Raw genomic sequence first — 22,846 nt, 5'->3', positions numbered from 1 at the left:
CAAGTACAGATGTAGAAGATGTTAGATGCATACTCCACCTTGAATTTTAGATGGTATGTACACGGCCGACAAGAAGTTAAAGTTCATGCACAGACAATGCTTCTAACTCAAATTTCAGTGCTCTTTCCAGCATCAATTGTAGTTCCAATCTAAAAGAACAAAACTACTTCATGTTACTTAATCCAGTCACATGATGGATGAAACAAAAAAGCTAACAGTCTTACCTCCACTTTGGCACTTCTCTTTGTAAGTAGCATCTACGTAACATGGCTTCCGTTTTCCTCTTGTCTGGCAAGGTTATAAGCAACGTATTAAATGTCGATATTTTCACCGAAATATATCGATATATCGATAATTTCGTCGATATTTTCGAGGATATTTCGGCTGCGATATTTTCGTTCAATACCCTGCTTCAAATGGTCAATATATCGCGATATGAACTTTCAAAAATTAAACATGTAAACTCACTCACCCTCTGCTGCGCACGCTGGGGCTCGAACCCAGCCCCCTTCCGAAAGTTGCAGCCTCTTAACCACAACACTGGTCATCAGTTTGTGATTATTATCTATGTAATTTAATATATATAATACACTACTTGTGAGCTGGTTTTCAAGTTTCAACTCTTCAACTACTCACCACGTTTCAACTTACTCATTCACTCCACCATTCAACCACACACCTAACTAATTAGTTGTAGTCATATTTCTATACATATAGTTAGGTTACCATGCCGTCTCTTGTTTCTCAACATCTCTCCAAAACAAAACATAATGCTCATATTTTTCTCAACATCTATCAACCTCAATTTCCCCACAAGTTCATAGTAAGTTATTCTCATTCATTATTGTTATTTAATTTGCATGTTTATTATTATCTATTCCAAATTTAAGGGTGGTATTATATTTTAAATTGTGTCAATTAATTACTTAGTCAATGACATGTGGTTTTTAATTTTTCTATTCTTTATTTGGTCACTTACATGTGTATTTATTGTCTCTAAATTCATTATTAAAGACTTTATATTACATATTTTCTTTAATTACTACATATTTTCTACACTCACAGTATTTGTCAGCTCGCTATATAATCAACTTAAATTAGTTAAATCCATCATGCAATACATTTCCTTCCAATTTTTTGTGATAAACTAATAGATAATTGACTAAATAAGCATCCTCCAAAGTTTCAATAAAAATTTCCAAGTTTTTCTTACAATTTCCGTGGTTTTTATTCAATTTTTATCGATATCGATAATATCCCGATATTTCCATCAAAATTTCTGTGTTTTTGGACTATCGATATTTCCGATATCCTCGATATTTTAGACCTTGGTTATAAGGAACCTTATTTAAAGTTACCAAAATAAATTGTAATGCCAATGTAAAGCACCATATCTCTCACCTTCTGCTATCAAGGGAAGGAGACACTGTTGCGGCAGACGGTACTTCTCTGAGTCCAAATGGAAGGCTCCAAGCCAGAGTATCTCGGGGACCCCTAGTAATTTTGCATCAAAGGCCATTTGCTTGCATACAAAAGAATTGACTTTATCAGAAGTTTTCAATCCTCAATATTTGCAGTCTTCCTTCCTACTTAGTTCATATGTTAGTTAAGTTCGTAAACTATACATAACTAGTTTACAGATTGATCAAGAAGCCTAACCATGGAACCAAACCGATACAAAAGGGAATAGACAAAAGGGAAAAGAAAGCACAAACAGCATGTAAGGCAAGGCACTCTGTACTTCCATTTATCATAATCCAAGTTCAAGTCTCATAAGCCCGTATACTAAGAATTATTTTTGACACTGGAAATGAAAAATAACTCAGATTCACCTGAAAACACAGAAGGGTGCATGTAATAGATATCTCTCTTAAACCCATGTCTGTTTTCTTGCAGAAGTTGCTGAACAATTACTAGAACACTAAGCAAAACATCTGAAACGGATTCGGCGAACCAGGCATTCAGTAACTGGTACCTTGCATAAATCTCTTGTACATTTATGATAGAGTTCAATTGTCTATTAATGTCGTTATGAGGTTGATAGTTTGACAACATAACATCCACAAATCTTTGATTTTCTATGCCTTTATTGTTAATCAAAAATGGAAGATGAACACTCATTTCAGTTCATTTTGATAAATTAATCTGTTTATTATAAAAATTGGCGAGGGCCTCTGTTTTTTCTTAGCAAATCGCAGGGCCGTGGCTGTGAACTCCATCGTGAGTGCTTTCCCTCCCTAATTCTTGCGTTAATGGAGATTTTTCAAAAATAATTTCCGGGTATTTATAAGATTGCTTGTGGGCCGGGTAAGTTTAGCTCACTTTATAAGGAACATGTTAGAGTAGAAGGGAAAAAACAAAGTGATTTTATTATATTTGGATGAGAATAGTACATGACTCGATATAGACTAATTGGCCTTCTACACTTAGCATATTGGCCACCACACTTGATTTAGAATAGTTTTGGGCTATTTGGCCGTTACACTTTAATTAGTTTGGACTATTTGACCCTTACACTTTGATTGAAGAGCTTCTTTTTCTTTTTTTTGGGTGCCTCCACATGGAGGAAAGTTTTTTCCTCTCATGCCATCTCTTTTATTTTCACTCTCCTCCTCTTTTCTTTAGATTTCCTTCCCCTTCTAGATTTCTTGAAACTTTGAATTGAGTATTGATAGCACGTACCTTTCTTTTGAGTCGACCCATGCGCCCATAGTTGATCAAATGCGGCTCTCGAGTTGAACTAGCTCTCAAACCAACTCTAACGTCCAATACGATCGAACCAGCTCTGATACTACTGTTAGATTGTAGTAGGTATGTGATGAGCGTATGTGATGCTCTGATACCACTTGTTGGGTTTTAAAGAACAAAAGAGTGATTTTATTTATTCAACAATAGATGCGTACAAGGCTTTAAGGAGAAGTAGGCTTATTGACCTTCAACAACTAGAAAGAAACTATTTGCTAGGCTTATTGGCCTATTCTCTCTCTTTGCTGGCTATTTGGCCTGTTCTTACTCTCTTTGCTGGCTAATTGGCCCTTATAGGCTAATTGGCCCTTACACTTTGATAGATGAGCTTATTGGCTCTCAACATAGTTTGATTTGAGTAGCTCTTAGCTCCCTAATGGTTTGGGAGTTAATTGGTTTTACTCCACATTCCATTGTGGTTGCATGCCTATTTATAGGCTTGATCAACCGACATGCTTTGTTCCACCGACTAGGGAAGATTTCTTGCAACCACATGTTTGTATGCTCTAGAGATTTCTTCCACCACCGTACTCTAGCGATTCACTTATCACTTTTTCTAGAATATTCCACCATATTCATTTTGCTTTGCTGCCCGTGCAACTTCTTTATTGTGAGCTCTTGAATTCTCTAGATGATTCTTGAAATCTTAAACACAAATGTGCATTATTTTCAACAGAATAGAACTTTGTGTTTGTCAAACTTGAGTCTTACAATGACTAAGGCACATATATATATATATATATGATCATAGAAAATACAAAAAATTTGTGTTAAGTTTCATTGCAGAGCATCATGATCTTCCAATATACTTCATCAATAAAACTATTTGTAACATAGAGGGAAGTAACATGAGTTATTCCCTGCAAATGTCTCCTTTATACATCAGCAGTCTGTTTGACCAACTAGTATTACAAAAGGAAATCACAGAAAAATCAGCCATCATTCAGTATGCACACATAACCCTTTTGAACTCCGGTATTATTGAGAAGCCTCATGTTTGTTAAGTGTCAGCTCCTCCTGGAGTCGATATGGAAGATACACAAGGGAACCAATATCGGCGAATACCATCTTTGTGGCCATCATCAATCATTGCAAGACCCTCCTGAGAAAAGCAAGGGTTTCTTGAGACTGAAGGTTCAGTAAATGTCATCAACTTACGTCTAGTAAAGTGTCGAATGCATCAATTGCACAGCCAGTGGTCCAAGATAACCGTCTCTCTACGTCATCAACAATCACAAATCCTTGAGCCTAAGAGAAGAGAACCGGAACATAAGCGCAAGTAACCCATCTAGATGGCAAAAATCAAATAAGTTCGTTGAAATTTATACTCCTGGCAAAGATAGCAGGAAGATAAAACAAAAATTTGCAACCCGGGCTAGCTCTAAAATTTCATTATGGTCTTTGTTCAACTCAGTTGGAACAGAACGAACAAGCTTTCGCTTTCCAACAGAAATCACATCAAAACCATTACCCAATACCTGGAATCAAGCAACAATCATAATAGTATGGTACTAACTACTGCAGAGATATAATATGAACTGCCTAAGACAAACTTTATGAAATGTTTAAGAGTCGAAAGCATCATAATAAATCATAAAACACAGAGTTTCAATCATGAGATCAAAAGGGACTACTACTACAACTACTCATATACAATGGTAACAAAACCTAATCGGCCTTCCAGCAATCAACAGGCTAACAACCTAAAAGAATGTGGCAAGAATTCAAGCCCCTTGGGCCTAGTCACCTAAAATTCAGGATGTGAACCTCTTCTACTGAGACCATAGGATCACAAGATTTATTTTTATTCTTTTGGGGCTGGGGGCCAATCACTTGTCTAAGGCCTTCCTAATTGAAGTACCTTATATTCACATCAATTTCTGACAGACACTTGTACAAGTAATGCATGGACAAGCTAACCATATTTAGCTTCAACCAACTTATAGCACACAGGCAATCATCCTCAGAAACAGCTTCACGATCACTCTTTCGCCTCTGATGAACCATATTGCAGAGTTCCTACAGGTTGATCAAACCTCCATTGTGGGGTCTTTTTGCCAAGCAAATGTCAACAATTTTGCACCCCTGTCTAACCAATGAGCTCCATTTTAGAATATGTAATATATACACTCCCATATAAATGCAGAGACTTTAGTTGCATCAATATATATTGGACAACAATCCTACAAAATATTGGGCACTGACTTTGCAACTTAACAGAGGCCTGGAACATATATATCTAAATAATCTTAGTAACAACAATATTAACAGCCAATCTTGCAGATATGCAAAGAGATTAAGAAGAAGGTACCAACCAAGTTCATGATAGAAGTCACCAATCCCCAAGAGCTCTGCCCAGAAACCCTTATTGGAGGCCAAGGGATCTACTCCAACCTTAGTGCACATGTTATGAAATTGTGATCTGAAAGCAGGGTTCTTGCGAATATCATTCTGTACAATACACGTCCACAAACAACACAAATTGATACCAACAAAGAAAATTTTCACATAATTAACCATCTGAAAATTATTGAAAACAAAATGGGACCTTGTGTTTTCGAGCGAAATCTTCCAACTGGGTTCGAAAAGTGGTAAGTTGTTCCTTCATGAGATCGGTTCTAATCTTGGCGACATTCTCGCCTAACAACTGATATTGGTCCTGCAAAAGCAGCATGGCTTGGTTAATTGAATTTCAATAATTAATGACATTAATCAATGATGGAGAAGAATTTGTGTATGCCCAACCCTTCAATGATGGTCATCTATGGCTAAGCAGTCCTATTTTGCAATCTGATGAAGGAGCAACAATTTGTGTATGTCACAGATAAGTAAAGACTTTCTTGGTCATGGAAATGCAAAATTTCATTGCTAGCAATTGTCATTGGGCAAGTTGATTTCACACATTGTATCAATCCAGTATTCCAAAATGAACAACAATAGCTCAAATGCTTAAGAGGCAGTCTAACCATTTTAACCAAAGTGTAGGGAAGAGATAAATTGGGAGTGTTTCTGATATGGCCCCATGTATTCCAAACACAAAACCGTAGTCATTCCTTCCATGGGAGATAACAAGCAGTCTGGGATATAACAAGGAGTCTACAAAACCTTCTCATTCAACCATGACAGAAGGAACCAAGTGATCCTTGTATCGCAGCCCTTGAGTGAAGACAACTACAGCACAAGGAATTACTCACAGCTTTATACAAGGAAGTAGAAAACAGATCCTATATTGTGCTAATTGTCTATACAATACAGGAAAGAGAACCATTAATTAGTTGACTATCTACAACAACACACTAATTATCGGAGATCATCAGAATCAACTCAATTGATCTTGTCTTCGTTAAATCTTAACCAAAAGTTGACTGGCCTAGCTGCTCAAAGTATATGTCTTCATGCAGTAAAGCTATGCTTTTAAATATGTGCTTCAGTTTCTCGTGCTGAGCCATCTCTTCCAAGATTTTATCCTCTGAAACTGTGGCTCGGATTTCCTTCTTGAGAGCCTTCTTGTCTGAATCAGAAAACACCAACTCAGATAAACGACTCTTGTCAACTTGGCGACTGTATTTATCCTCTTCGTTAGTTCCGTCCATGAGGAGATGGTAGACAAACACAACCTTCTTCTGTCCCAGCCTGTAGGCACGGGATATTGCTTGCCTCTCCACAGATGGATTCCATGTGACATCAAGCAATACAACCCTGGAAGCTCCAACAAGGCTTATGCCTTCGGAACATGCTTTAGTTGAAGCTAGTAATACCTTGGCATTGCTAGATGGATCATTGAAAACCTTCATCGAGGATTGACGCTGCTTCATATCACATTTCCCATCCATATACAGCACCTCTTCCCCTTCAGTCCACTGAAATAGAGATTTCAGAAGATCCCTTACAAGGATTAACGGATCAAGGTATTGACTGAAAACCAGAACTCTTTCCTTCATAGCATCGCTGAGCCGAATGAGTTCCATCACAAATTTTGCCTTGACTCCAGCATCGGGATTTAATTTAAGCTCCTCTAACCTACCCCGGTCGGCAGAAAATGCATCTTCCTTGTCCTTAAGCAAGAGGGAAGGATGAATACATATTAAAGCCTCTAGGTTTTCATATCGAAACAGTTCCTTCACCCCTTGAATTCTCTTATGAAACTTCACCTGTAGTGGGGTTGGGTGTAAAACAACTACTGAGTTCCTTAACCCGAGAAGACTATCTTGTAGCACAGAACCTTTATAGGCATGGACAAATGGTGCAATCTGAGCTTTGACTTCTGTAGCATGTTTTTCTTTGTCATCAGCAACTTTTCCACTACTACTGGCCACAAAAGTCCATTTCGATTTTTCCCCATTGCTTTTCCGGCCTCGTTTTCTGGGAAGATCCTTATTGAATTTAGTAGAATCAATCGAGGCTGCAAAAGTGGGCCTCACAATGCAGATTGTATTGAATAGCTCCTGAAAGTTATTCTGAAACGGAGTTCCAGAGAGCAGAATACGGCTTTTTGTTTTGATTTCTGACAAAGCCTTCCACATATGACTTTGATCATTCCGAGGAGTGTGTCCTTCATCAAACACTACAAGACCAGGAAACTCAAGAAGGATTTTCCCCATTTTGTCAGCTGAGCCAGTTTTTTGTGCTCCAGAAAGATGCTCAAACAGCCGGTAAGTAATCCCCAGGATGCTTCTGTTCTTTTTCCAAGAATACAACTTCAGCATTCGCCTGTTCTCTTTGTTAACACTTTTCCTGCCTTGAGCTTGCATCACCAAATTTACAGCTGTTTGATTTTCTTCGCCAGATAACTCCAAGTTGTTAAGATTGTGAAACGGAATGTCAAACTTCCATTTTTTAAACTCCTCTTCCCACGTAAGGAGCATGCTACGAGGAGCAATCAGAAGCGGCCTGCAATCTGGGAATAACTCCATGTATGTCTGGAGAAAGACAATGGTCAGGCGAGTTTTTCCTGTTCCAGGAGCATGTGATATGATGCATCCATTCCCACCAACACTACTTGGCTTTTTCAACTTGTCAAGATGAATACCACCCGCTATATGGTTCCAGATAAACTCAAAACCTTCACGCTGATGGGGATACATACTACTTTTAACACCAGGAATTAAGTCCCACACTGTGCCTTCAACGTGAGGATGAGAATTACAGCCAGAATGGCGATCAGAATCAGAAACATGGGATTGAAGCTCATCAAAGATAGACCGGTTGTCTGTTTCGGAGCCTCTTTTGCCAAATCTTCCATAAGGGCAGTCAAGCTGGAATGAACATACACAAGGGAAAAATCACATATCTGATATGCTAAATAAGCACGGAGTATCAGAAAGCAGACAAGGAAAGTAAAAGAAGATCGGAAAATCAGACCCTATATACTAAATCATTCTTTTTTTTCTTTTTTTTTTTTTTGCCAAGATATACTAAATCATTCAAAGCAACATATTTGACGAGACTCAAGAAATCCTTAAAAAAAATTGAGATTGGCCAGAAACATTGCAAGGACATTCACCATAACTAACTTGATAATTCTGATTTGAATGACTAAAATCAACAAGTTGCAGCTTTCAGAAGTAAAAATGGCCCACCAATGAGCATTAAATAACCCCATCCGAGGATGAAGGATCCTCTCAACATCAAGGAAAGAAAGCATTGTCAAGTTAAGTACACCAAAAAACAATTACTGTCAAGTTAAAGACCAGAAGCTTTGAGTAACCAACTGAACTAAACCAATGATCAAGTCCGAGCATATGCAAGAGCTATTTACAAATACAATAAAAATCTAATAATAACAAATAACAGTTGAAATATGCCAATTGGGTCAATAACTTGAACAGTGAGTTTGCTCTCAGATCCAATCAAACTTGGCCAACTCATGTTACAGGGAATGGAACGTCAACACGTCATAGTTTCATTCCAAATAATGGACCCATCTAGGTTAGCAAGCCCTTGCTCTAAGTCTCTAAATCTAGAACTTATATGGATAAAATTGCCAACAAAGGATGCATCCTAAAGCATGTTCCAAACAACACGGAATGCTCTACATGTAGTGTTGTCATAATAATAACTATATTCTAAGTTTCAGTGCAAATGAAAAATGCTAACATAATCAGTCTTAACTGAAAGGAACATGCATATGACAGTTGCAGGACTTACAAAGTTCGGTAAAATATACTTGATCTCCTGATCTATATAAGAGCAAAACTTGCATAGGAGTCCAATCTCTTCATCAAGTATAAGCTGATGAACCCCTCTCCTACAGAGGCTAGCTACTGTTTCAACTTCGTTAGCAATAGGAAGTGAATCTTGACTTTCAACCTGCCAATCAAACATTCACTTACAATAAAACATCTTGTGCAAGAAACAAAAATGTACTTTCTAGGAGCAGAGTGCAAACAATGTTGTTTATGTCAACCTACCACATTAGAATCAGGGGACTCAATCTCAGAAGCTCTGAGAGCAAATTCAAGATCGTCCCATAGTTCTTTTTCTTCTGGATCACACTCTGACTTCTTTGGTACATTTGACTGCTCCCATGGAAAAGTAAACTTAAGTGGAAGAGTTGTCATCTCAGATTCTGGTGGATTTCTTTCATCTTTAGGGCCTTCATCTCCAAAGGAAACTGACCCTTCCAGTGTCCCTTCTCCCTTCTCATAAATGGAATCTACAAGAATCTTAAAAGCATTACAGTCCTTCTTTGCCCGCATGGACATTCTGTTAGTCAGATTCTCGATATCCCTTTTATTCTTCTTGCACACTCCGTGGACACCGTGCCATTTACTAGGCTCAGTTTCTGGACTACCACCATAGGTCTTGTCACTTTCATCATTTCTTCTATCATCATCAGTCCCTGTTTTCTTTTTGTGGCACCTAGTTCTTGGACCACTGCAATTGGCGTCATCAACATCCTTATTGTCATTATCATGCCCAGAAGAAGAATCCTCATTATCCTCATCAACACAAAGTCGTTGATTTACAGTTCCAAATTCTATTCTCTTCTTTTCACTTCTTCGACTAACTCGTGAACGATTTCGTTTTGCCACACTATTAAACTCTTGTGCGGAATGAATAGGATCATCTTTGTTGCTATCAATGTCATCATCTGCATCAACTGACATATCCAACCCAACCCTTCTCTTTCTCCTCACACCAACCTCAACACTTCTTCCCTTTCCCGCTTTCCCACTTCCTTTTGTAATCTCACTAGCATCAATGTCCTTTCCCTTCTTCACCTCAACATCACCCTCAACACTTTTCCCCTTTCTTGGTTTCCCACTTGTCTTGATAACCTCTCTTTCATCATCATGCCCCTCTCCACTGCATGAATTCGACTCCTCAGAAAATACAGAACTTTCTGACTTTTCTTGTTCAAAAGACTCATCATCTGATTCATCTGAGGAATCAGAAATAGCATCCTCACTAGAACTACTCTTCCAAGATTCATCTGAGCCATCAGAAGCAGTATCCTCACTGGCATCACTCCTCTCGGTACTTGAACAACCAAAACCTCCTACTTTCTCTTCACCCAAATACACCACCTCACCATCACTATCCTCCACGTCAACTGGACACAAATTCTCAATGTCCACAGCACCAGATTTAGAATTCTTTCCATTTGATCCGGCACTCTCAACATGATCAAAACCCACAGAATCATTGTCTTGCTTTCCAAATGAACTTTCACTGAGGATCTCCACACTGGCCGCTACACTGTCATCAGAATCATCATAACCGGACCTCTGTTTCTTAGACCCCTCAGCAGATTTTCTTTTCCCACCCTTCTTCTTGTTCTTGCCTTTCATGGATGGACTCACACTGACTTCCTCATTCTCCTCAGAGTCATCAACATAAATACAGTCCCATTCCTTGGATCCCTTGCGTGATTTCTCTTTCATATTGGGCCCATCATGGAGTTTTCTTTTCCCACTCTTCTTCTTGTCCTTGCCTCCCACAGAAGGACTCACACTGGCTTCCTCATTCTCCTCAGAGTCATCCAGAGAGACACAATCCCATTCCTTGGACCCCCTACGTGATTTCTCTTTTTTATCAGACCCATCACGGAGTTTTCGTTTCCCACCCTGTTTCTCGCATATCTTCCTCCAGTATTTCTCCTCACTTAGCCGTGTCCTCCTTGCTACAGGCGCGTTATAGTCCATGAGCACCAAAGATTGAACCTTTTCCACCAAAAACACAAAAAATTATAAAAAAAGTCAGCTCTTTTATATCAAAATCACACTAACACATCCATATGTATATATATACACCTACACACGTAACTGCAAAGAGAAGAAGCTACATCCTATCACAATAACCCCAAAGATTCAATTTTTTTCACCAAAGAAAAATCATCACAAAGGCAGCTCTTTTCCCTCGAATCGCACACCCACATACACAAAAATCATACAACACATGCATATACACACCAGAAACAGCAAAACAGAGTCATAGGGAGACAGAGAGACTTACAAGCAGCAAAAATGGCGAACTTGCAGAGAGAGAAAACAGAGAAGAGCACAACAAGAGCTTCGTGATGGTGAGCAGGACCAGCGGAAGGCAAAAGGGCGCGAAGAGAGAGTGCTTGTGCTTCAGAGCATGCAAGCCACGCCACGCCAGAGAGCAAAGGAGACGGACGCTTTTTTTTCCTTCTTCGTAAGTGTAAATTTTGGTCTTTGAGAGTTAAAAAGGAGAGGTCAAATTGGGGTCTGTAAGCGTGAATTTATTTTCGGACAAAGCTGCCCTTTCTTGGACCTAGAAATAGGAGGACGCGAGGGGGTATTACAGTAAAATCGGACAACAAGCGAGGTTTGGTGCTTGCATGAAACTGGGAACTAGCGCGGTGATTGGTGGAGAAATCAACGGACTGGATGGTGTCCACGTTAAGAAAAAGGAGCAGATGAACGGTCAAGATTTCGTACTGTACTCTCTGAGTCTTTCTTTTGTATTTGGCTTCTTCTGTTCAGGGTTTCAATGAAGGCAATCCACCTTACCCAAAAAGAATCAAGAGGTTTCCTTAATAAGATAAAAACTTTAGGCTTTGTTTAAAAATAAAAAAAATCAAAGCCTCTTTTTGGATTTGGATTTGGACTTATTAGTAGGCAAAGAAATAAATGAGTTTCACTAGAATAAGCTCTGTTTGATATTGATGTAGGGTGGGAATTTTTTATTTTATTTACTATATTAAGGGCTTGATTTGAACTTGGTTTGTCAATCAATAAATTAAGAGGTGGCTTTATTGAAATTTGAATCAAAGGTAGGTTTTCCTCAATTAATATTTCATAGGTTGTTAAATGATGATAAAGAAGGAACTCTAAATTATAGGATCTTGATGATTAATTTAAATTTAGGAAAATTTGAGTAAATATCACCTAAACTTTTAGGCACTCGATTTATTACCACTTGAATTTTGTAAAATAAATATTGAAAAAAAACAGAATTTTTTTATTAAAAAAAAAACTGCCATTACTGGTAATCCATGAAAATTTTCAATTGCACTTGACAATGAAATATATTACATGATGTAACGTCCTAAATGTGTTTTCCAGTTGCAGAATCCAGGAGTAAGACATCATAGAACCCTTTGGTCCTTGCTTGCTTCTGTGCTAGGTAAACCTACAAGCAAAACCAAAAAGTGAACAACTATATACAATCCACTGCTATAGTGACCAATTCAAACTGATGAATATTTTGATATAATTGCAACTGCAGCCTCATTTGGTGTTAAATATCATCAACAATTCTAAGGAACACACATAACTAAGATAAGCAACAAATTTGTAGTCTTCTTTTTTTGGGTCAAAATTTATCTGATTTGTTATCAGAAAAACTGAAAGGTCTGCAAAAGATCTGCTTGTGTAGTGGTTTAGAGTATTTACTCTCTCAAACAAAGTCTTGGATTCAAGTCATAATATTCGTGTAGTGTATATGAATTTAATATACTATCACCTCTCTTAATAAAAACAAAATTAAAAATAAAAATCCACAGCAGTTAACTATTTAGTGACTCCGATGATAATTTATTGACTCCGATGATAATTTATGATGATCAAGTAACATGGGAATGAGAGCAAAATAAAAAAGAACTTCACGTCAACTACTAAAAAAAAGAAAAAGACTAAATATTTCTCAACCAATGAGGATAAGACACGAACTTTGAGAGCCCATATAGTACTTCCTTTTTCTAATCTCCAGGGTAGAGAGTAGAGACCTATGTACGGCTATATATGACAAGTAGTCCTACAATCAGAATTTTTCATTTTTCTAGGGTTCTCACCTTTTCTTCAACTTTTCCCACTGTGGTGTACAGATTGCAGAGTGCCCCCAAAAAAATTAAACTCCACAACTTTGACAATTTTTCTGCAGGAAAAGAAAAACAAAATATTGACTGCATTTGGACTCACAAGGGTTGGTGCTTCTTGACCAAAAAAAAGGGGTTGGTGCTAGCTGTCACCCTGCCGAGCATAATTTGGCAAGGGTTGAACTTTTCTCTCTTGCTATTATTGTCCTTTTGTTTTTATTTTCTTTCTTTTGGAGCATGGGTTTTTTGTTGTTGTTGTTTTGGAACATGGGTTTTTGATGTTGTAGAGAATAGTAGTACAAGAGACTGGGAAGTTGAAGCTGAGGAAGGTAGGGTCTTTACTCTTTTACTTGTTTGGGTATTGAGTAAGAGTGAATGACAGTTGGGTGCCACGCATAAGTCTTTTTAGCTCGAGATTGTGGGTCTGTTTTGGTATAGAAGTGTCAAATAGAATGTGTCGGACCAGCTCGTTCCGTTTAGAGTCAGTCCATTTAATAAACGAGTCGTGTCGGGCTTGCACATTTATGAAAATCATCAACGTGGGTAACAAAAAAAATGATCTATTCATGGAGAAAATCAGAAGAAGGTGGATGGGTGTTGTGGCTGAAGTTGGAGGTCCGATAGCAGCGAGATTTGGGAGAAAGAAGAACACGTTCTTGATTTTGGGTTGAGAGCGTGTTACCCACAAATTGACTTTTTTGTTTTAATGTTTTTTAAAGTAAAATTAATGTCATGAAGTAAAAAGTAAAACAAAATAGATTTTTTAAACTAGTTTTTAAATTAGATCTAAGAATAGGTGACCATAAGACTCTTGGACCGTCCAAGAGAACGACGGATTCAAATCCTAAAAATTAATAATAAAAAGAATCAAACCCAATTTATAAAAAGAGAGAGAGAAATTTAAGTCCACAAAGAGAGAGATAATAGGAAACTAAACCCCACAAAAAAAGATAAATCACAAAAAATAGGCACAGGATGCTATTTAATGGTTTGTCCAGAGTGGTGGTTTAGTTGTTTAGCTGAGGATGTTTATTTTTCAGTTCGTTTATAATAAGATTTCACTTTTCGTTGGGAAAAAAAAAAAACTTCCTACCGCTGGCTTGGCTACAACACCCTATACCACCACAACTTAATACTACAAGAAAGTACCCAAAACGGCATAAAAACGCGTTTTCTTGGCGGGCCCCAGGGTCCCACCCTAAGTTTCCTAACGACGAAATGAGCGTTTTAAACGGCCAATAATGTTGTCGTAGATTTTAAACGCCCCTCTCCCCCCATCAAAACCCACAAAAAGAAAATAAGAAAAAAAACAAAGAAAGAAAAAATCCAAAATATAAAAAATTTGTCTCTGTAAATCACGAGGAGGGAAGCCCCTGTAGTATTATTTTTATAAATTTATAAAGAAGAGTTTTTCAGATCGGGGACCCTTCGATTTTGGTCTCCTCGATCGCCATCGCAACCTACATTGCCTCGGATCTGATCGCGGATTTGGATTTTTTATTGTCCGATTTTATTGGTTTGATTAATTTGGAAGGCGATTTCAGATTTGATTCTTTGCATTTTGCTTCGGTTGAGCTTCGCAGCCGATTGGATTTGATCGGGGAACTTCCCAGAATATGAGTTTTGTGATGATCTGAAGGATTTGATTTGATTGTTGTTTATTGGAGAGATGGATCCGTTATCTGCAATCAGCGAAGAGCTGGCGGAGATCGACGGCCAAATCACTGACATTTTCCGTGCATTATCGTGAGCATTTTCATTTCATGCCTCTGTTTGGATTTTGGTTGATTAAAAGATTTTGTTTCAGAGTGTTTTATGGTTCCTTCTTGGAAATTCAAGTCTAATGCTAGTGTTTGGATTCGTGATTTATTTTATTCTTATTAATATATATATATTTTTTTTTTGCAGAAATGGGTTTCAGAAGCTGGAGAAGATTAAGGACTCGAATAGGCAAAGTAGGCAGCTTGAAGAGCTCACTGACAAGATGCGAGACTGCAAGAGGTATTTTTCATAGTTTGATTCTCGTTATTTATTGAGAAAGTTAATGTGGGCTTAATGTCAATCAATGTTCTTGATAAGTTGGTGAATATGTGTGCTAAGAGTTATTGAATGGTAAATTGGTTCGTGATGGTGACTGGGGGTGATGCAATTAGCTTAAGTATTAACACATCGTCAGTTTGCATAAAATAAATGAATTTCAGTACAGTAAGCTCCATTTGATCTTGATGTAGAATGCTACATTTTTTCTTTTCACTATTAATGGTTTGATTGGATTTGGTTTGTGAATAAATTAAGAGCTGACTTTATTGAAATTAGAATCAAAGGTAGCTCTCCTCAACTAATATTTCGTAAGTTAAATGATGATAAATAAAGGAATTCTTTATTGGATAGTTTCTTGTTGATTAAAATTATATATTTACAAGTTGCTTCAAACAATGGAAAGAAGTTCATTACTCAGAAAACTTTACCATGAAGGCTTTCTGAATTATGTATGCTAGGATAGGTCCTAGCCAGTTGACAATTTTATTTCTTAATCCCCTTAACTTTTGATGAACAACTCTAGGAATGTGATAGACCTGCCAGACAATAAACAATGCTTTCATTGCTATGCTCTAGTCTGTTCTTTGTCACCTTTGAGCTGGAATTTCGGTTTCAGAAGGAATCTAAATGAGCTGAAATCGGGGGATATGGTGGCATTGTTGGCAGTTTTGGAAGGTGTAAGTTAACATGCTGCTAGAGCTGTGAAAGGTGGAATTGGGGTCCTCATGAAAGTTTCATCCTTATTAGAACATTTGGAAAGTTAAGGTACCTCTGGAAGGTCCACATTTTCGTGTGGCTGGTGTCACTGGCTGGTGTCACTGAGATGGGTTAACACATGCAGCACAGTGCAGAGGAGACCACAAGTTTGTTTGTCTCCTCAATGGTGTGTAATGTGCAAAGCTAGCAGTGATTGTCAATCATTTGTTTCTTCACTGTCCTGTGACTTAAAATTTGTGGTTTAGATTGTGGAGGGGGTGGGAGGTAGAAGGCAAAAAGTTTTGAGTGGTGTAGTAAAGCTGTGTTTTGGGTGTTACGGTGGGAAAAAAAAAAAAAAAACGGATCTTTGGGGATAATTTGGGTGTTTATGAGGAGGTTCTTTGGGTTAAGATCAGGTTTTGATAATTTCTTTGGGCTTCATTTTTGTTGGAATTCAGAGATATTTTTGCTTTCAGCTATACTTCTTTATTGGAGAGCAGCTGTATCCTAACTCGTTTAGTTGTTTTTCCTGATGTATTAAGAGGCTTGTGTTGAATTTTGTACGAAGCCTTTTCTTTAGGTTGTTGTCTGTGGATGGCTTGTTCATGTTCTCTTTGCACTGACTTTTGGCATTAGTGAAGTCTCAATATTTAAAAAAGAAATAAAAAGATTAGAATGGAATTGCTACTGTGCCATAGGTTCAATTCAATATTCTTGCTCAGGTCTCATATCCGTTCTCATCTCACTTGGACGTCATGCCTGTCCATTATGGAGATGGTGAAAGTGCTTATGAGTTGTTTCTTCATTGCCCAATTGCCTTACATTTAGGGTGGAGACTGTTTGGGAGGCTAGGAAGCTGGGTAGTTCCAGCATCTTTCATACCACTGTTTTGCGAGCACAAACATTTTGGGGAAGGAAGAATAGTGTAGTCCTAGGGAGGTGTGGTATGATGGATGTGCTTTGGGTGTTGTAGCTAGAAAGAATTTAGATGATATTTGATAGCATTAGGGAGAGGGGAAAGAAGTTTTGTGGGATAAATATTGATTTTGGTCACATTGTGGGTTTCAGTTTCTTCAGAATTTTGAAAAATTCCTTATTTTGCAGATTGGGGGGCTGCCATTATTTAGGATGGTAGGACGGCGGTTTTGTTTGTTTCCATTTTAATTGACTTTTGGATAATTGTTTAGCTTCGGTTGTCAGTGGACTCCTTTTCAACTGCAAACTTTTTATATTTCAGTTTGCACTCATCTATTTTTGTTAATAAAATTTTGTCTCTTATAACAAATATTATACTTGGAACTGGAATATTTCTACAATTTGTGACTAATGGTGGAAGTTTTGATGAAGTTTAACTAAGTTGACATTTGGTCATAAATCCTGCTCCATTATTTGTAAGGGATTGAAATATCTTGTCTGTTGTCGTGTCAAGGATAGTTGAGCAGTAATGAACATCATCTGCTTTTTATGCTGAGATATGCATACTAATTCAGTACTACATCATCTGCGTCTTATGCTGAGATATGCATACTAATTCAGTACTCTTATCCTTTTACATTGAGCTCTGGATTTGCCTGGTTTATTTTTTGGATTTTCCACCCAAAATTATCCTTTACCTAAGAAATTGATGCTTCTTAGATTCAATATTATGATGGTTTGCCATGTCATTTGAGAAACAAATGCCATAATCTGATGGATCTGTGCTTAATTACTAAATTTGGCCAGCATCTGTGGTTTCTATATATCAAATTTTCTGCAATTCATTTGTAGAAGTTGTGATTATTTAATTCAATTTATACAGACGTTTAAATTCCAACTTATGAAGTCCTCAATTAGATTTTCAAGCTAAGAAGGTTATATATGTTGTGTTGTTTTCAGGCTTATCAAGGAATTTGACAGAGAAGTCAAGAATATTGAGAGAGTAAATGACCCAGACACCAGTAGAATGCTGAATGAGAAAAAGCAGACAATGGTGGGTTGTCAATTCTTAATTCATATACAGAGTTTGCATGTCTACTTTTTTTTTTCTTCTAATTGTCCCTTCTTTTAATTGTCTTCTTTTGTCTATTCGTTGTTTTGGCATGTTACAAGTGTATTAACCATTGTTGGAACTTTTGTGCAGATCAAAGAGTTGAATTCATATGTGGCTCTGAAAAAGCAGTAAGTTAGCATTAGCAAGAAATTTCATTAATTGTTGTGTGAGTGTGCCTGTACATTGTATCGGTCTGACTTGAACATCTATTATCGCAGGCTTGCATAACATATGTACATAAATAATATTTCATTGATGTATGAGATTTCATATGTTGATTACATATCAATATGGAGACCAAAATACCTGCAATGTAAAATGCCTTGTTTTCTGAGTCTTAATTATTAATTCATAATTATTCCAATAATAAAGTTTTTAATTCACAATTATACAATTGATATGATTCTCGAATCTACTGTTCCCATAAATACTAAATATTTAGCACGGATGTCTTCATGAACGTGTTTCCAAATTAGTAGAGTCCTGTCATTTCCTATACTTTTAATTAGAGATGCACACGTGCACTTGGGTAACTTAATTTGGATGGTAGTGGTCATTCGATGTTTTCCCTAATATTTGACATATTTCTCATCTCATCATCATTCTTCTAATAGCAGAAGAAGCCTGACTTTTACAATACAGAAAGACAATACATAGCACTATTTGTTGAAAAAGAACTATTCTATTGTTCTCTTGGATGAGTCAAAGTACTGGTTTGTTTTCAGGTCAAAATTGATTTATAAATTGATAATGCTTTAGTACTACAAGTAAATGTATTTATTTATTCTTTATAAGAAATTTTGAAAACGTTTGTTGTGTCTTTGGTGCAGATATGCGTCGAACCTTGAAAACAAGAAAATTGATCTCTTTGATGGGCCGGCCGAGGAATATGGGGAACAGAATGTCTTGCTAGCCTCGTGTAAGCAAATATCTATTTATTTGTTAACTTGCAATTCGGCCTTGTATCCTTTAATAATTGACCCATCAGCTGATAATTCCTGCTCTTATAAATAGCTCTCACACAAATGCTCATGCAAATGCACACGTACACTCAAACACACTCACAGATTCATGCTTATACAAATACATACGAGGAATGCCATAACATCACCAGGTAAATTGAGCATGGTTGATGTGGGGAGGAGAAAATAGACAATTGAGGGAAAGCATTAGAAAGGTGACTCCAAAAGAAAAAAAAAAAAAAAAAGGAAAAAGAAAAAGTTAGTTATCTATAACGGAGAGAGGGATAGGGATAGTTACAAGCTTGGGTCATGTTCTGGCACATGGCACATGTTACATATATGGTTGAAAATATGGGAGGGACACCAAATGAAATACAACTTTTCTTCATAAATACCTCTCTCTCTCTCTCTCTCTCTCTCTCTCTCTCTTTTGTAAGATCATGGGACACCAATTGATATACAACTATTTTGACTTTTCCTCTATTTGCTTGGTTTCATTATGTAATTGGCATGGTGGTGTTAATGTATGTTTTGCCATAAGTTAGGTTCTTAAAATCAGTTATAGGTGAATTTGACTATATCATAGTACTTGTAAGTTGTAAGTGGTTAATGCACATCTTGAGCCATACAAGACCTTATGTTCACTGGACGTTGGGACACCAATTGATATACAATTATTTCAACTTTTCCTCTATGTGCTTGGTTTCATTATGTAATTGGCACCAGTTGATGTACGTTTTGTCATAAGTTAGGTTCATAAAATCAATTATAGGTGAATTTGACTATATCATAGCACTTGTAAGTCTAAGTGGTTAATGCACATCTTGAGCCATACAAGACCTTATGTTCACTGCACGTTGCAGTAACTCACCTTTCTGTTAACACCGAGTACCCAGGTCTTTACTCTAATGATATTATATAGAAAATGCATCTGTAGCTACCTGAAATTTGTAAAAATGCCTAATTCTGATACAGTAGTGCTTCAAAAACCAATTATTACTTTCCACCAGCTGGGCTTTGTGACTATATTGACTATATGAAGCTTTGGAAGAATTGGATTTTGGAGTTGATATGAGATTGTTCACCAGTGACAACAGTGACTGCATAATCAATACAAGCCCTTGGTTGGATCAAGAACTAAAAGGCCTGGATGGATTGGTGTAGGATTAGAGGTTAAACTTGATTTAACAAAGAAAAGTAATGTATGTTAAACATTTTGGGAAGTTCCTAAGAAGTATGCATTTATGCAATAACTTTGACATTAGTATTTTGTTCAGATGCAATGCCGAAGATGACCAATGCATTTTCTTAGGCGTCATACTTTTTGTTTCCTTCATTCTAGATGAATTATTTTTTTACCAGAGTCCACATATTTTGCAGCTATGACAAATCAACAACTAATTGATAATGGAAACCAAATGATGGATGAGACAGATCAAGCGATTGAGAGATCAAAAAAGGTTGGTACATTTTAAAAAGGTCCAATTTTATTATTGGAAGAAAAAGATTGTTCCTGCTCCCAGGTGTTGTTAGAAGTGATTCAAGTAGAACTTATCTTTGTGTTCCTGTTTGTAATAGGTCGTTCATGAGACCATCAATGTTGGAACAGAGACAGCAGCAGCTCTCAAAGCTCAAGTATGTGATTGTTTTCAATTATTTTACTTCATATTCCTTATAGAAAATTGCATGGGCATCGAACTAAAGTTTTATTTTTATTTTTAATTTTTTAATTTTTTTTAATTTTAATGTTTCATGTTTAGACTGAACAAATGAGTAGGATTGTCAACGAGCTGGACTCAATCCATTTCTCAATCAAGAAAGCTACTAAGCTGGTCAAGGAAATTGGTAGGCAGGTCAATTTCTGAATTATCCACTTGCTTTGTCATATGTTGATGATATTTCCCATTTCTATTACTCATTATGATTCTTTTTTTCTTTTTTTTTTCTTTCCCATTTTCTTCCCTGTTAGGTTGCAACTGATAGGTGTATTATGGGATTACTTGTCCTGGTTGTCATTGGAGTCGTAGCCATCATTATTGTGAAGGTATGGAGTTCGCTTGCATGTAGTTTTGTTTTTATAAATTGTTTTAAATTCCACAGATAGAAGATTTTGCGTTGTCATCTACAGCTACATAATTGAGTTCTTAATATTCATTGCCTAACTTATAGCCTGATAGATGCTAGAAAAGTAATGTTGTTTTATTCTCATAATTTTCATTTTTCTTCATTTATTGCTGTGGAAGCCACTGATGTTATTTGCCTTCTGATGGTCCCTTTGTGCTTCAAGGGAGTTTATTGTTCTAAAATAAAAAAATTAAGGGCCCGTTTGATAACCATTTCAATTTTAGTTTTTAGTTTTCATTTTTTGTGCTAGAGTAGACAGGAAAATGAGAGGGAGAATGGAAGTCAGGATGAGATTGAGAGAGAGGATAAGGGGGGAGGATGGGAGTGAGAAATAACAAAAGTGTAACAGAAACTTGAAAGTGAAAACAATTTCAAATAGATTTCATTTTTTAAATTTTGTTTTCACTTTTGTTACTCCTCCCTCCCATCTTCCCTCTCAATCCCATCTCCACTCTCATTCTCACTTCCATCCTCCCTCTTTGTCCTCTATACTCTAGCACAAAAAATGAAAACTAAAAACTAAAATTGAAATGGTTATCAAACGGACCCTAAATTATGCTTTGTTTGTTTGAAATTTGAAAGTACATTTGATGCTTCTAAAAGTAGCATATCCTTGAGCTGACTGCTAGTACTTTGAAGAGATAAGGTGTACTTGACTGTATCTACTTGGCTGCTAAAGTATATTTCTGAAATAATTTCCAACTAATATTACTATAAATCTAAGAAGATTTTGAATTTCCTAGTTAGGAAAATGAAATATTTTGCATTCAATTGTGGAACTTTATTTCCTCTTATCTGGTGAAGAGCTTGCTAACTTGTATCAGTCGTCTGTGTTTTGCCGTTGGTGGATATATGGTTAAACTGTTCTTATATCTTTAACTTTTCAGCTCGTCCATCCAAACAACAAGGACATTCGAGATATTCCTGGATTAGCCCCTCCCGCAATGACCCGAAAATTACTGTGGAATCCTAATTAAAGAGAGCTCAAAATGAACAATGTCATGAGATGGCCAAGATGGTTTGCATCATGCCCAAATGGACATTAGCTTTTTATCTCGTGATGCTGTTCTCAGCCCTGTTTTACAAAACAGATATGGAACTATTTCCCAGTAAGTTTTGCTTTGGAAACCGCCTGTCGTTTAGGAAAGCTAGGCTCACTACTGTTGTTGTGCCTTGGTATTTGGCTTCAGTTGCATGAGATATGTGTGATCAATTTTTCTTCCCTGATCGTAAAAGTTATCCCTATCTAAGTGAGGGAAATCTACTTTGAATTGTATTTTAGGCTGTATTGGTTCGTATACCCTGTATAATCACAGCTTGATTTTGTAGTCACTTTTACTAAAAGTTCTGTTTGGAAATTACTCCTTGATGTACCGAAATTAATATTTGAAATGAATTTGGGTCTTCTGTGGATTGAATCAGTGTAGCTCAGAAGTTGGTCTCATGTTTTATCATCTCTCAAGAAATGGATTTGAATCTGCAGGGCAGAGCTCTTTTTTGGTATGTCAATTTCTTTTTAGTTTCAAATGTCAAGTTTTTTTTTTTTTTTTTTGTTGTTGTTGTTAAATTTCAAATATCAAGTTTTTCATTTAAAAGTGACATGTTACTTCTCTCGCATGAGCCCAACCAAACTTCCTAGGAGTTCTTGTTAAAAGTGAACAAAAACTTCTTTGACAGGCCAATTGACAGAGGCACCTATGCTCAAATTCAAATGTTCTTAGACACCCAACCAAATTTAAGACATCCCATCCACCAAAAGCTCAACTGAATTACTCTGAAACCCAAACTATTAACCTTTTTCTTTTGTGGTAACATTAACTCATTACATGCAAAACTTATACCCCACACTTTGGCTCAACATTCCTCTATTATTGAAGGTATGAGTGATGTTTTGGATGGTTTTAGTATACTTGTAATTGAGTTAATAGTTTGTGGGTCTTGATGATGTAGTGTGATTTAGGATTT

General features: G+C 36.8%; 4 protein-coding genes and 1 long non-coding RNA gene across 7 annotated transcripts; 2 read left to right on the top strand and 3 right to left on the bottom strand.

Moving 5' to 3' along the window:
• Positions 1 to 692: 692 nt before the first annotated feature.
• Positions 693 to 3,841, top strand: LOC117627546. Of its 2 annotated transcripts, none has more exons than XR_004585781.1 (3): positions 693 to 823; positions 1,897 to 1,971; positions 3,757 to 3,841. It is a non-coding gene; the product is annotated as an uncharacterized LOC117627546 (long non-coding RNA). The 2 variants fall into 2 exon arrangements; XR_004585780.1 differs by lacking the exon at positions 3,757 to 3,841 and adding an exon at positions 1,416 to 1,720 and having other exon boundaries at positions 1,897 to 2,073.
• On the bottom strand, positions 3,501 to 4,763 carry LOC117627545 (vacuolar protein sorting-associated protein 22 homolog 1-like). Its single transcript, XM_034359667.1, has 3 exons — positions 4,666 to 4,763; positions 3,904 to 3,993; positions 3,501 to 3,847 (listed from the first exon to the last, which is right to left on the bottom strand). Exons 1-3 carry the CDS (start codon positions 4,750 to 4,752, stop codon positions 3,746 to 3,748), a joined length of 279 nt encoding a protein of 92 aa, XP_034215558.1. The 5' UTR covers positions 4,753 to 4,763; the 3' UTR covers positions 3,501 to 3,745.
• On the bottom strand, positions 4,718 to 6,077 carry LOC117627544 (vacuolar protein sorting-associated protein 22 homolog 1-like). Its single transcript, XM_034359666.1, has 4 exons — positions 5,712 to 6,077; positions 5,294 to 5,404; positions 5,061 to 5,196; positions 4,718 to 4,834 (listed from the first exon to the last, which is right to left on the bottom strand). The coding sequence occupies exons 1-4, from the start codon at positions 5,712 to 5,714 to the stop codon at positions 4,776 to 4,778; spliced, it is 309 nt and encodes a 102-aa protein (XP_034215557.1). The 5' UTR covers positions 5,715 to 6,077; the 3' UTR covers positions 4,718 to 4,775.
• LOC117627543 (SNF2 domain-containing protein CLASSY 4-like) lies at positions 5,636 to 11,385 on the bottom strand. Its single transcript, XM_034359665.1, has 4 exons — positions 11,203 to 11,385; positions 9,156 to 10,910; positions 8,893 to 9,054; positions 5,636 to 8,000 (listed from the first exon to the last, which is right to left on the bottom strand). The coding sequence occupies exons 2-4, from the start codon at positions 10,890 to 10,892 to the stop codon at positions 6,096 to 6,098; spliced, it is 3,804 nt and encodes a 1,267-aa protein (XP_034215556.1). The 5' UTR covers positions 10,893 to 10,910; positions 11,203 to 11,385; the 3' UTR covers positions 5,636 to 6,095.
• A 2,940-nt stretch (positions 11,386 to 14,325) lies between these two features.
• LOC117628438 (novel plant SNARE 11) lies at positions 14,326 to 22,302 on the top strand. 2 transcript variants are annotated; one of them, XM_034360898.1, is made up of 10 exons: positions 14,326 to 14,776; positions 14,939 to 15,031; positions 17,642 to 17,735; positions 17,886 to 17,923; positions 18,626 to 18,714; positions 20,138 to 20,217; positions 20,336 to 20,392; positions 20,518 to 20,610; positions 20,727 to 20,801; positions 21,769 to 22,302. In XM_034360898.1, the coding sequence occupies exons 1-10, from the start codon at positions 14,700 to 14,702 to the stop codon at positions 21,856 to 21,858; spliced, it is 786 nt and encodes a 261-aa protein (XP_034216789.1). In that variant the 5' UTR covers positions 14,326 to 14,699; the 3' UTR covers positions 21,859 to 22,302. The 2 variants fall into 2 exon arrangements, 1 of the variants encoding a protein (XP_034216789.1); XR_004585951.1 differs by having other exon boundaries at positions 14,700 to 14,776; positions 20,518 to 20,602; positions 21,769 to 21,816.
• The last annotated feature ends 544 nt before the right edge of the window (positions 22,303 to 22,846 follow it).

Source organism: Prunus dulcis, chromosome 5, assembly GCF_902201215.1.
Source record: "Prunus dulcis chromosome 5, ALMONDv2, whole genome shotgun sequence".
NCBI classification, from domain to species: Eukaryota; Viridiplantae; Streptophyta; class Magnoliopsida; order Rosales; family Rosaceae; genus Prunus; species Prunus dulcis.
The sequence above is the reverse complement of the archived record's forward strand: the minus strand, read 5'-3'. Positions and strand labels throughout refer to the sequence as shown.